This window comes from Pelecanus crispus, chromosome Z, assembly GCF_030463565.1.
Source record: "Pelecanus crispus isolate bPelCri1 chromosome Z, bPelCri1.pri, whole genome shotgun sequence".
In the NCBI taxonomy this organism is placed as follows: Eukaryota; Metazoa; Chordata; class Aves; order Pelecaniformes; family Pelecanidae; genus Pelecanus; species Pelecanus crispus.
In genome coordinates, this window is record NC_134676.1 from 17,812,933 (window position 1) to 17,826,360 (window position 13,428).

The 13,428-nt window shown below is 38.6% G+C and overlaps 1 protein-coding gene across 1 annotated transcript in view; it reads right to left on the bottom strand.

Annotated features, from left to right (window-relative positions):
• Positions 1-8,483: 8,483 nt before the first annotated feature.
• The window catches only part of FGF10 (fibroblast growth factor 10), a 63,380-nt gene continuing 58,435 nt past the window's right edge, over positions 8,484-13,428 (bottom strand). Inside the window, exon 3 of the mRNA XM_075726891.1 lies at positions 8,484-8,681. Coding sequence (XP_075583006.1) covers positions 8,484-8,681 — 198 coding nt within the window. The remainder of the gene's footprint in view (positions 8,682-13,428) is intronic.

The window sequence follows — 13,428 nt, forward strand, 5'->3', positions numbered from 1 at the left end:
GGGTGGTGGGGGCTGGGGGTTGGGGCCTGCCGGGGCCTGCTGCCGGGCGGCCTCTGCCCACATGGCTGTTACTGACCCTTCTGTCCAGGCCACGGAGGCTGTTTCCCAAATTGGAGAGCTCTAGGCAGGAAAGGAGGCAGCGAAATGATGGCCCCAGTGCTGGGGGAGGCAGCGGGCTGGGCTCGGCTTCTGTTGTGTGGAGCAGAGGGCATTGGGGCTCTGAGGGAAGGGGGCCATGAATGGAATTGTTAGCTGAGGCAGTGCTGAACAGCGAAGCGTGGTCCAGGGATCCACAAGTTATTACTGGCTTACGCTCATTTGGAGTTTCTATTATGACTCACATTTTTATATTTTTTTTTTACTCAAACAAAACATAAGGTAGGACATAAGGAAGAAATTTTTTTATGATGAGGGTGGTGAGGCACTGGAACAGGTTGCCCAGAGAAGTTGTAGATGCCCCATCCCTGGAAGTGTTCAAGGCCAGGTTGGATGGGGCTTTGAGCAACCTGGTCTAGTGGAAGATGTCCCTGCCCATGGCAGTGGGGTTGGAACTAGATGATCTTTAAAGGTCCCTTCCAACCCAAACCATTCTATGATTCTATAGATTTAGTTGATGGTTCAGAGAATCATAGAAAATACTGCTATAAGGGACCTTGGAAGAGAGCTAGTCCACCTGAGAGCCCTTAGTGTTAAGAAGGGTTTTCCAAATATTTAAACTTAAATTTCCTTTACTTCTGTTTGGTAATTTTGTTCTTAAACTATCTGTGGTGAAAATAGGGATATTTTATTTATCAACATAACAGAATAGCCCAACTGGACATGTACCAAAAATCAAAACCAGTTTTGGCTGGTCTCAACATATTTGAAGAACTAATCTAATCGAATGGTTCAGTAATTAGAACAGCTTCCTCAGTAGTAGTGATTCTACATCAAAGTCAGATGAGCCTAGATGTACGGCTGATATGGAAATGCTGTCATATGATGGTTACAAGCATTGCAGCTTTTGAGAAGACTTCAATCTCTAGGATTATCAATTCAGGATTATTCTGCAGAATTTTTTACTGGATACCTCTTTCATTGCAGTTTGATTTAGTAATCTACTATAAACATTTTGGGCAGAAATGTTTAAGTATTTCCTACGTAGTGCCATAGCATCTTAATTTTCTTGGATACAGATACTATGTGTAGAGTAGAAGCTGAGGGTCTGGCTTTCTGGGATATGTTGTATGTCCCGTGCCTATGTTTCACAAATGACTTAGGTACATGTAGTGAGTCTGAATGGAGCTGGGCAAGCCCAGCTACTGTTTTACTGCTTATGTGTTGACCTGTGTAACAGCAGTGGCTAGGTGGGCATTTTTGGAAGTCTAGAAGCCAAAAGGGAATTATATGCCAGATAACATATGAGAGCAGCCATATTGTTCCAGACTAAAAATTATGCTCTAAAATGTTCTGCCTCCAACAGTGAGCATAAAAGTGTGGCAAGAGGGATGAGCAGAAGAATGGAGCAGTTTTATAGTATTTCCTTAGTACTTCCTGGGCCAAAACCTGGTGTTTTTTATTGATAGTCCTCTGTGGCCAAGCTGAGACAACTGTCTGAAGCTCACTGAAGTCCTTTATGGCAAAATAAATGACAAGTTTGAGGAAAATCTAATGTATGTAAGGCTCAAACCCAAGCAGAAACCTGTCACATAAGTGCTGAGGAGTAGTCTGCTCTTACATGGATGGTCCTGTGTCACAGGCAGTTTTCAGCAATGGTGTTTGCAAGGTGCCACCTGACAGTTTTCACTTGATTTTTTTTCACAAGTGAATTTTCATCCTTAGTAGTTGGTATACATAGGGCATGGTGTTAGAAACCTCATGCTGTATTGCATTTAAAGTGCAATGAGGACAAACTGTATTTGTGTCAGGACTCAGACAAGAAGTCCAGACAAAATGTTACAAGAGTGAAGGGGAAGAAACACATGATTGCTGCAGGTGACTTAAACTTTGTTGCCGTTGCTTTCTGACTCTGGATAGAATTTGCCTCACATTCTACATCTGTACACGTAATCAGAGTCAAGTTTGTTCTGACTTTAATGTGGAGAATGGTTAAGACACTAGAGCAGTTAGGGGAGCAAAGGGTCTACTGTTGCTTCTGGGTAACTGACTTCCTCAATCTGGAGGCCAGGCATTCATTTACAATTTGATGGTGGCTTTTAGTATGAACATAGGCTGAACCTTGCTGCAGGATTTTGTATTGAAGTACTTTAACGGTCCTGACACTGCACCTCCCAATTACCATAGAAATGTAATAATTATGGCTATCAACAAGACTTTTCTCTCACACTACATTGTTCACCTTAGAGCATTTAAGAAGCAATCAGTTAAATCAATGAATTAAATCTTATCCATCTCTGTCAGGCAAAAGATACAGTACTCATTTAATAGGATAAGCAGAGCCATATCTCTTTTTCCAAAGCTGGAATCTTTTAGCTTAATCTGTGTTTATATCAGCATAAAGTGAATGCTCTATCAGTAGCACTCAGTAAGTTAAAATGGCTGACCATAAGGAAGAGAAAGAGGCAACCCTCCTTTTACAAGATTGCCAATATCTCTATTCTATTTCATCACTGAAATAAGATCCAGTCAAAGACCAGCATAGGTCATGTATTGGCTATCAATTAGGAAAAGCAATGAAGACTGTAAATAACAATAATAGTATCATATCCCTTCCCTTTCCCTTTCCTTGAGTGAACCATGGAAAAGGAAAGAGAAAAATATATTTTCATTTGTAATGTATCTTGTGCATGGTGGTTGTTATAATAGCCAAGCTAACCTCACAATGCGTATTGAACTTTTGAACCTAATTTTCATGTTTACTTACTACATAAGTATATGGGTAGTTTCAGGGGAACCAAGGATTATCAAAACATTGCAGTATCACTGGATCTCCGTGTCATGTTCTGCATGGAACCAGAAATGAGAGTCTTATGTTTGTGGCATTAATGACAGCATACTGCAGACATCAGTCGTGCAAACTCCCTCAGTGAACCATTTATGAATCTTGTTGTTTGAGGGCATCACTACATGTAAAAGAAGACAGAGATCATAGGAAATTACCATAACTGGACAAGAAATATACTGCACATAGATAGCAGTATAAGAATAAATGCAAAACTATGTTTTTCAAAAAGATTAAATGAAGAATGTGGGTTTTTTAGCTCAAATTTTTAGTGTAAATTTTAAAATACCTCATGTGAATACTTATGCTGTGATTTTTATTGGCACCCAATACCCTCATTTTTATTGTGATTTGTTAGAAATACTGCCTGCAAGGTCCCAGCCTCTTGAGCCTATTGACCCTAACATCTACAAGGTGTTTACTGAGTTTTTTTCCAAGATTCTGTTGTTCCTGGACTAGTCCTTCTACAATTGAGTATAAATAAAATAGTTTTTTCAAGTAGCTAATTGTATCTGAAGCCTACTGATATAGATACCAGAAGACCACGCTCAAAATATTTTGATTGTCCTGAATGGATTATTTTGGAAATTGTATGTAGAGAGTCCTGATAAGGCTGTTCCTTTTCTGAGTGCTGTCTCAACTTGTTTAAAAAAAAAAAAAGAGATAAAAAAGAAAGCTAAAGGACTCATATAATTTTGTGATATGCATATTGGAAACATGGGGAAGTGAGACTTCAGGAGTATTTCTAATGCAAGAGAGTATACAAATTAGCTGGGCATCATGAAAATAATGGATTGGAGAGATTAATTTTTCATCCCACTCAGACACACCTCACTGAATAAGGCAAGTTCCTGCATGTACAACATTGAATGTAATCTGTTTTTTCATCTATTTATAGCTAGGAAAAAAGTGCAGATTCAGGTGTAGACCAATGTTTGGCCTTTTCCCAGAGTTCTGTGAAGACTTAGCAAATGAAAGGTTTAAAAGTTCATTAAGCAATTAGTAAAACAGTTTCATAATCAAAAAAATCATACAACATAATTTAAACCAAGCCACAGAATAATTTGGATGGTGAATTAGTACATCTGGAGCTTGGATGAATGGCTACACCAAAGGTACACACACTTTGCATTTCAGTAGTAATAAAGAACCTGTAATATCTTGATTTTTCATTTACTATGTTATTGCAAGATAAATATAGTGTCTGAGCTTTGACGTAAATACAGACTCTAATAATAGTGTAAATACAGACTCTAATAATAGATAATGTGGTACATTATCTATAAATTATCAGTGCCCTAAACATTTTGCACGGAACTATACAGTGGGGTACTTTCCATGGTTTTTTCAGATACTGCGATTCTCATAGCCTCATATTTGGACAATGGTCTAACAGGACATGTATTTCTGATGTCACCACCAGCATATCCATTTATCCAATTGCATGAGTTAGTATTTTGCATTAATGAAATAGTATGCAGTGGCACCACTAAAGGTCCTCATGAGGAATTTCAGGAGTTCAAGTTCTTTTCATTTATATACTGCAGTAACTTAGAGATCAGTGCTCCCATATCAGTAACTTGAGGCTTAGTCATGGTTCCTTTATTTTGTCTTTCACAGGAGCATATTTTCTTTACATTGTTGGGGTGGGCAAAGGACATACTACAGGTTTTTTTTCTGGGATTAGTGTGTGAGAAAACATCAGTCAGGTATCTGAGATTCACCATGCTTCATTAGAAAATCCCAAAACTTATTCTGAGAAAGCTCCCATAGAGTTAAACATAAGGTTCAAATATTTTGAACAGGTAAGCATAACTATAAATCATAATCTGATAGTTCCAAAACCAATTAATTTTTCATATTCTATTTCTTGCTTAAAATGTGGTATTTTTGCATGTTTGTTATTTGCAGTTGCACTGAAATTGTTTCAGTCAATGAGCTTTTTCTGAAAAATACCATCAGTAATCACACATTGACTACCTGCAGCAGAAAATGTTTGTTATGTGTTGTACTTTTCTTTCTCCAATTTAATAGGAAATTAGGAGGATGAATTCTGCCCCACAATCTAACTCAATAGAGTAAATAATGATACTTGATACTTCAAAAGAGGGGCTGTCTTAATGCATTAGTCTCAAGATCACTCCTTGAAGCAGTTATAACTGATTGTGTGAATAAAGACAATCAGTTTCAGCAGGGACATGAATTACAAAGTTGTGCTCATACACTGGTATTCTTGTATTACTAAAGCTTACTAATCTTCAGTGAACTTTATAACCTGAAATGTCTTGAATGAAGTCTTTTATAAAATGTAACTATTTTTCCATATCTAAAATTCACTTTAAAAATGTAAGTACATGTTCTTCTTCCTAAACCCCTTCATTCTTTCATCAAATGTGCTTGCTTTAAATTCATTGCTTTTTCCACTGTATAAACTAGGTGGATTTGAATACTTACAGGAAGAATCTAAAGCATTTGGTTGTTATTAGTGTGGAGATAGCTGACTCACACATGCAAAAAATTAAAGAAACTTACAAATGTTCAAGTGATTTTTGTTTTGTTTTGGGGCTGTACAGCACCAAACCACATCCTGTAGTACAATGGATCTTTTCCCTTTTCATTTTTATTGTGCAGTATCATTTCAGGTTAATAAAACAAACAAGGACAATACTCTTATTCTCTATTCTCCACATTTTATTATTTTTATTTAAATATAACATACTATACATTGTTATTCAGTGATTTTTGTTTCCCTTTTCTTTTTTAAATCTATCCCCATTTTCCTTTTGCTCAGGAGTCTGTTATGCTGAGGGTGACAGAAAACAGAGCTTATGATTGACGATCTGTGATACTCTAGATAGAGTGTCTGCAGTTTGCTCCCACTACAGTGGGTATTACAGTATACCAAACACACAGGAATCATTGATTCCTTCGAGGTTTTTTTATTTTGGTTAATTTTCAGAAACCACTATTCATGTCACAAGTGGCTCCTCACTCACTTTGGAAAAGTGATATTTCCCAATTCTGGCCTCGGAGCAGCATTGTATTTTGAGTACTATTGTAGTATTTATGCATAATCCCTCCCCGACCAAGTCTTCTAGGTAATTCTGTCAAAAGAGAATTTAATTTGTACCCTAAATGTTCTTTAAGTGGTCATCCAATACTGCATTCACCCATGCTCACATTGAATGTTCACTGCGGGTGATCCATTATGTCTTGTCAGTTTTAATTATTGATTACAAATTTTAAACAGCATAAACTTGCTTTTATCATTGTAGTTAAGTTTTGCTGTGACCTGCAATTACCTTTAAAATCTGAAATTCTTATTTCCCTTTCTAGAAAAACCTCATTTGTGAAGAAGCAATCTGGAGCTAAAGCACCATGAAATACAATGTCAGCTACCAGTTAAAATGTTGTCTCTCAATGAATTCCTGGTTTTAAAACAGTTGGATTTAGTTAAGGACAGGAAATATAATCTGACCATTTTGTATCTTATGGGAAAGCTATTATTTTTTGCCTTTTTTAAAAAAAGCTAATATTTAAATAACAGATTAAGATTGAAGTGCTGGTTAAACATTGACTTAAATAAGTTACAGAAGATTCCAACAACACCAGCCTTTACAGAGGTTAAACTTTCTCAAAAAGACACATTAAGCAAGGCTCTCCTTTGTACCAAAATACAGTTTCCAAACAATAAAAATAAACCCAACATCTTCACAACAAGAAATATTGAAGATAAAACTGCAGCATCAATATAATCTCATAGTTATCACTTAAAGTATTTAGAAAAAAATAATATTATACTACTTTTGTTTCTTACTAAAGACACTGCAAAGGCTTATTTATTTAATTAGTGGAATACAATGTGAAGACAGTGGTACAAATTGTTTGACTTACTGTTTTCTATTTATCTGCTCTAACAAAATGAATCTCAATATGGTTACATTGGTGAGCTATCCAGAGCTCTCTAAAATTACAGAGTAAAGCAAAACATAAAACAATCCTTATGTACCTTTAATTGAACAGACTTCATATTACGCTTAACTTTGTTATACTGCAGTTGCTCAAGTTAAGCCATGGGACTAGTAACACTTCATAAAAATGTGCTGGATATTATGTATTTTGAGCCTTCAGTTACTATGATGGTTATGAAAGGCATGCTAAAGCTGGATACCAGCACAGCTTTTTGGTTGGCTCTCATATATAATACACATGTGAGTAATAATCTCTGATAAACGCACGAGCACGGTTTTGGATCTCCTGTCCCTCAGTCCTTACCTAGGTATTGCTACCACTATATGCCCGTGATTCTACAAGCTGGTAACATGGACAAATGTGCTGAATGGGCATATTAACTGAATAAGGAGTGCAGGACTGTATTGCCTTCTTACTTACCTTTCAGAGGCCAAATTTTACACTTGGGAATGACACACTGTTTAATTTTAACATTTGCAATCTTAGTGACTTTAACAGGGCTGTCCACATCTAGGTTCCAGCCCAATGCCTGCTGCAGAATATCACACTGATTGCAATGCATTAGATCTCAGTTCCAAATTGAAATCAAAGTCAGAACAATATACACACAGATGCCTTGACACCCAAGTACAGATGTGGCCCCTTCTCTCAATTTCAAAATAGCAGAAAGACCCTTTGAACAAAGTATTTCTTGAAGTTTGTTCTTGAGTGCTAAGTAAAAAAATTTCTCCAACATAAAGACACCCAATACCACAAATCCAAGCACTGCTTGTTTGGTCTTTTTGCTTAAGTGCAAGACAGTTCAGGAAAAAAATGGATTATACACATTAAATTCTGCCTTTAAAGCCTTGTCTAATACCTATTCTCAGAGTCCTTCTGAGGTTTTGACATTTTAACCTATAAACCTCTATGTGAAGTACTGAGAAAAGGGGAAAATAACAAAGAAGCAAATGAGGAAAACATTTCAAATCAAAAAGATATTTAACATCCTATTAAATAAATAAGTTAGAGAGAAATAAAAATGAATGAAGTTAGAACATACAAGCAAACCATACTATTCGTTTTGTTAGAACAGTTTTACACTACTTTGCTTATATTCCTTAATCCTATCCATTCTTCCACAAGGCTTCTCCAGAAATGTCATTATTTGTGCATATGACCCAAGTGCTTCCAGTAAATGCTTGTGTGTCTAACTGTTCATTGGATCATTAGGCTTGAATGAGCAATTAAGGTCTTTGATATGAGTTAGTATTCCATAAATAGCTTTCCCCATGAAGATCATTCAACAGATTGTCTCACGTTGCAGAGATAAAAAAAAAATTGTTCACACTGGCAATAACTTCAATCCCCTTTGATCCAGCTTGTGTCTTGATTATAAGATATGACACCAAACTAAATGAAAGTATTTCATGTGCCAGCAATGAGTACAAAACCTTCAGAGGCTTCCCCTGCTCTCTTTTCAAACAAGCAGATGTCTGCACTATTTCTTTGCATTTAGTCTTCAAGATTACCAAATATTCTTGACATAACAGCCTTTGGTTCAACTGCATCAATAAAATATTTCCTTCATCTATGACATCACTACCATTGGAAGAAAGTGAGCTGAAGTGTTTTTTCTTCTTGTTTTCTGTCCTCTCTTTGTGGCTCCCCTGCCATTCAGTGCCACAAACATTTGCCTTCCATTGTGCTTCCAATTTAAGGATGCGTATGTGTTATATCCATTTTCTTCTATTCTTTCCTTCAATTTGCAATCACTGTTAAACTCCTTCTGTTAAAAGAAGAAAACAAATACACAAATTCAGAATAAACATAAGCTTTCAGAGTTGCAGTATACTGAAGGTAAATAGTTTCTAAAAATGTTTTGGAAGATTTCAGTGTTCTGTATGTGACATCTTTTTAGGATTCTACAGTGTATTTAAATAAAAGTTTCACTGTGTCCACAGCATTTAAAACAACATTAGTTAGACTGCAAAAAGTGAAACCAACAAAAGACATAACAAATTATTCAGTGCATAATTATAGCATTGAAACGATATAATTTGCTCACAGCTGAAATTAAACTTCTCTGTGTTGGAATATAGCAGCAATATTAAATCAAATTCTCAGTCATGAACTCAAAGTATGAGGTAGCAATCTTAGAATCATAGAATCGTTTAGGTTGGAAAAGACCTTTAGGATCATCCAGTCCAACCATTAACCTACACTACCAAGTCTACTCTAAGCCAATCAAGGGTAGACTAGACTAAACCATGTCCCGAAAGTGCCACATCTACCCGTTTTTTTGAACACTTGCAGGGATGGTGACTCCACCACCTGTCTGGGCAGCCTGTTCCAATTCTTGACCACCCTTTCCGTAAAGAAATTTTTCCTAATTTCCAACCTAAACCTCCCCTGGCGCAGCTTAAGCCCATTTCCTCTCGTCCTATCACTAACTACTTGGGAGAAGAGCCCAACACCCACCTCACTACAACCTCCTTTCAGGGAGTTGTAGAGAGCAATAAGGTCTCCCCTCAGCCTCCTCTTCTCCAGGCTAAACAGTCCCAGTTCCCTCAGCCGCTCCTCATAAGACCTGTGCTCCAGACCCTTCACCAGCTTTGTTGCCCTTTTCTGGACATGCTCCAGCACCTCAATGTCTTTCTTGTAGTGAGGGGCCCAAAACTGGACACAGTATTCAAGGTGCGGCCTCACCAGCACCGAGTACAAAGGGACAATCACCTCCCTGCTCCTGCTGGCTACACTATTTCTGATACAAGCCAGGATGCTGTTGGCTTTCTTGGCCACCTGGGCACACTGCTGGCTCATGTTCAGCTGGCTGTTGATCAACACCCCCAGGTCCTTTTCGGACAGGCAGCTTTCCAGCCACTGTTCCCCAAGCCTGTAGCGCTGCATGGGGTTGTTGTGTCCGAAGTGCAGGACCCGGCACTTGGCCTTGTTAAACCTCATACAGTTGGCCTTGGGCCATCGGTCCAGCCTGTCCAGGTCCCTCTGCAGGGCCATCCTACCCTCCAGCAGATCGACACTCCCACCCAGTTTGGTGTCGTCTGCAAACTTACTGAGGGTGCACTCAATCCCCTCATCCAGATCGTTGATAAACATTTTCAAAAAGGCTGGCCCCAAAACAGAGCCCTGGGGAACACCACTCGTGACCGGCTGCCAACTGGACTTAACTCCATTTACAACTACTCTCTGGGCTTGGCCACCCAACCAGTTTTTTACCCAGCGAAGACTATGCCCGTCCAAGCCATGAGCTGCCAGCTTCCCAAGGAGAATATTGTGGGAGACGGTGTCAAAAGTTTTGCTAAAGTCCAGGTAGATGACATCCACAGCCTTTCCATCATCTACCAGGTGGGTCACCAGGTCATAGAAGGAGATCAGGTTGGTCAAGCAGGACCTGCCTTTCATGAACCCATGCAGGCTGGGCCTGATCCCCTGGTTGACCTGCACTTGCCTGTTGAGCTCACTCAAGATGAACCTCTCCATAATCTTCCCCGGCACTGAGGTCAGGCTGACAGGCCTGTAGTTCCCCGGGTCCTCCTTCCGGCTGTTCTTGTAGATGGGCGTCACATTGGCAAGCCTCCAGTCATCAGGGACCTCCCCTGTTAACCGGGACTGCTGATAGATGAGGGAAAGTGGCTTGGATAGCACCTCTGCCAGCTCCCTCAGTACTCTCGGGTGGATCCCATCCGGCCCCATAGACTTGTGAGTGTCCAGGTGGCATAGCAGGTCATTAACTGCTTCCTCCTGGACTATGAGGACTCCATTCTGCTCCCCATCCCTACCCTCTAACTCAGGGGGCTGAGTACCCTGGGGATGACTGGTCGGGCTGTTAAACACAGAGGCAAAGAAGGCGTTAAGTACCTCAGCCTTTTCCTTGTCCTCGGTGAAAATGTTCCCCCCCACCCACCCCCACCCCGCATCCAGCAAAGGATGGAGATCCTCCTTGGCTCTCCTTTTATTGCTAATGTACTTGTAAAAGCATTTTTTATTATCTTTTACAGCATTGGCCAGATGGAGTTCTAGCTGGGCTTTTGCCTTTCTAATTTCCTCCCTGGAGGACCTAACAAGATCCCTGTACTCCTCCTGAGTTGCCCACCCCTTCTTCCAATGGCGGTAGACTCTCCTTTTTTCCCTGAGTCCCCGCAAGAGCTCCCTATTCAGCCAGGCCGGTCGTTTTCCCCGCTGGTTGGTCTTACGGCACTCATTCGTCATATTTCAGTTCTAACAAATACAACCCTTGAAAATCTTGAACCAGGTTATTGATACCATATGTTAAACAAACATGCATGGCATAGGCCTACATCTTATTTAAAGTAAGATCCTTTACACTGGTCATGACAAAGGGCTTTTTTAGGTGGGTGTAAATCACTGTTACGCTGCTGTTGCAACGGATGTGATGCCTGTTTGCTGATATGAAGAGGGGCCTGGCCTAAAAAAGAATCATATATGATCCTGTATCTGATTGACTAAATAAACTTGAAAGCAATTTTGTGTATGATACCAGGGATTAAGGTCTTCTATTTTCCAAGGGGAACCTGTTGTCAGTTTGTTGGAAAGAATAAAAAATACAAGCATGTGGAAGCATGTAGGAGGAGAGTATTTTTTCTATAAAGTTAAATGCACTTCTATGCAGATCTCCTTCTCTATAATGAAGACAAGAATGCTTTGTTTTCACAAACAAGTAATTCCCACATATAAAACCCCCCAGTTTTATCAAGATACTTATATTCCATTTAGAAGGCTTTTGAAAGTGGGACACTTACAACATACTTAAATTACAACCAAAAATTAGCATTTTGTTGTTTCCACATTTCAGAAAATGTTGTTTCACAGCTCAGGCAGAAGCATGTCAAAATCTCAGAGTATGATATACTAACTACATGTGGTATTTTTAATGTGTCTGCAAACAAGACAAGAAATATGTCTGAATAATAAAACAATTTTCATAGTACAGATAAGAATTTCAGGGATGTTTTCTCTTTTATTATGATCAGAATCCTTAGATATTCAGCTAGTAAAGATATAGAAAGTATCCACATTAACAGAAAAGGACATAATAATATTTAAAAAATGTATTTTCCATTCCTACTACTTTAAAGTAGAATTTTTAAACTAGTTATTTTTCAGTACTTTGATACAGTAAGAATTATTGGGTCTATAATTAATGTTTTACTTAGCTGCTGCTGAGACCACAGAACACATGCTTATGTTTTTCTAACAGAATTCTGCATATTCAAACTCAATTTGGCTTCCAAAATGCTCTTTGTCTTTGGGATTAGTAGTTAGTTGAACAATGACTGTTGGGGAAGACCCTACCAAGAGAAGACTCTCTACAAAATGACTCTTAATACTGCCTGTATTCACAAAACTACATATAGATAATTTTATATTTATTTGCTGTAATAAGCCACCTCTGGTGTCAAGGCATTAGGAAGGCAGGTGACCATCAATCACAGTTCTAAACCACAGTAACTTAGCTATCTGCCAGCAGCTTATTTTGTTAAAGAAACCAAGTAGTGAGTCTTCTTTTGCTCCCTCATTCTAACCAAAGTCAGTCAAATGGAAACATACTTGATAAGCATACAAACAGTCTTACTTGACTTGTTTTCACAGATGAAGAATTGTGCTTGAATCCAAACTTTTATCTCTATTCTTAGATAACATAGAGAGAACAGATGATGTTGTGATGTGGTTAAGAAGTCTTATTGGCAGGGGTCTGAGTGTTAGCCCAGGACTGCTTTGCTCATTTCAAACAAATTTCAGTATAACCCTGCACCAATGTCTATTGTGCACATGCTTAAGAGTGTTTTTACAATTTTTATTGGTTCTGTTTTTCATATCCATCTGCAAGCTGCCACACTGCAGTAATATTAGTCTAACTGCAAGTCTTGGGAGGATGGGAAAAATAATAACAGAAGCATTCTTGAAATCTCTGAAGTATTATGGAATAGGTTTTGATAAGTCATTATGTTGTGATTTTATGATGTGAATATTGAAAAATTATCTCAGCTGGAATTAAAAAAAAGGCTTTCTACATTCGTATCCTCCTGTCAACACTATTTCTAATACACTATGAATTACTGAATCTTATGGCAGCAGTTTCCACCTATAGTACATGAAAGCTGCTTTGGCTTCTTTTGTGTGTATATAGGGCTGGGATGGACTCTTACCACACCAGCCACGACTAACAACTTGGGTAGGAAAACTTATCTCAGGCTTTGGGACGGACCATCAAAAATGCCTAAATTAAATGCTATAAACTGAGATATGTGAATTGAAGATGGCGATTTATGCTAACACCTTCACATACATACAGAATCATACCCATGAGTATAGCTTAACTGACAAATGGTAGCTTTGTCAGCAACTCAGTATACCCTTATACCTCTGAATGGTGCAGGGCCAAGCACTGTTTACCCTGTATTTCTGACCAGTGTAATTCTAGAAATTAAAATCCACATTTACAGGAGTCTAAGAAACATTTCTCTGTTCTGGTTGTTCCTTAATGTGATTCTTTG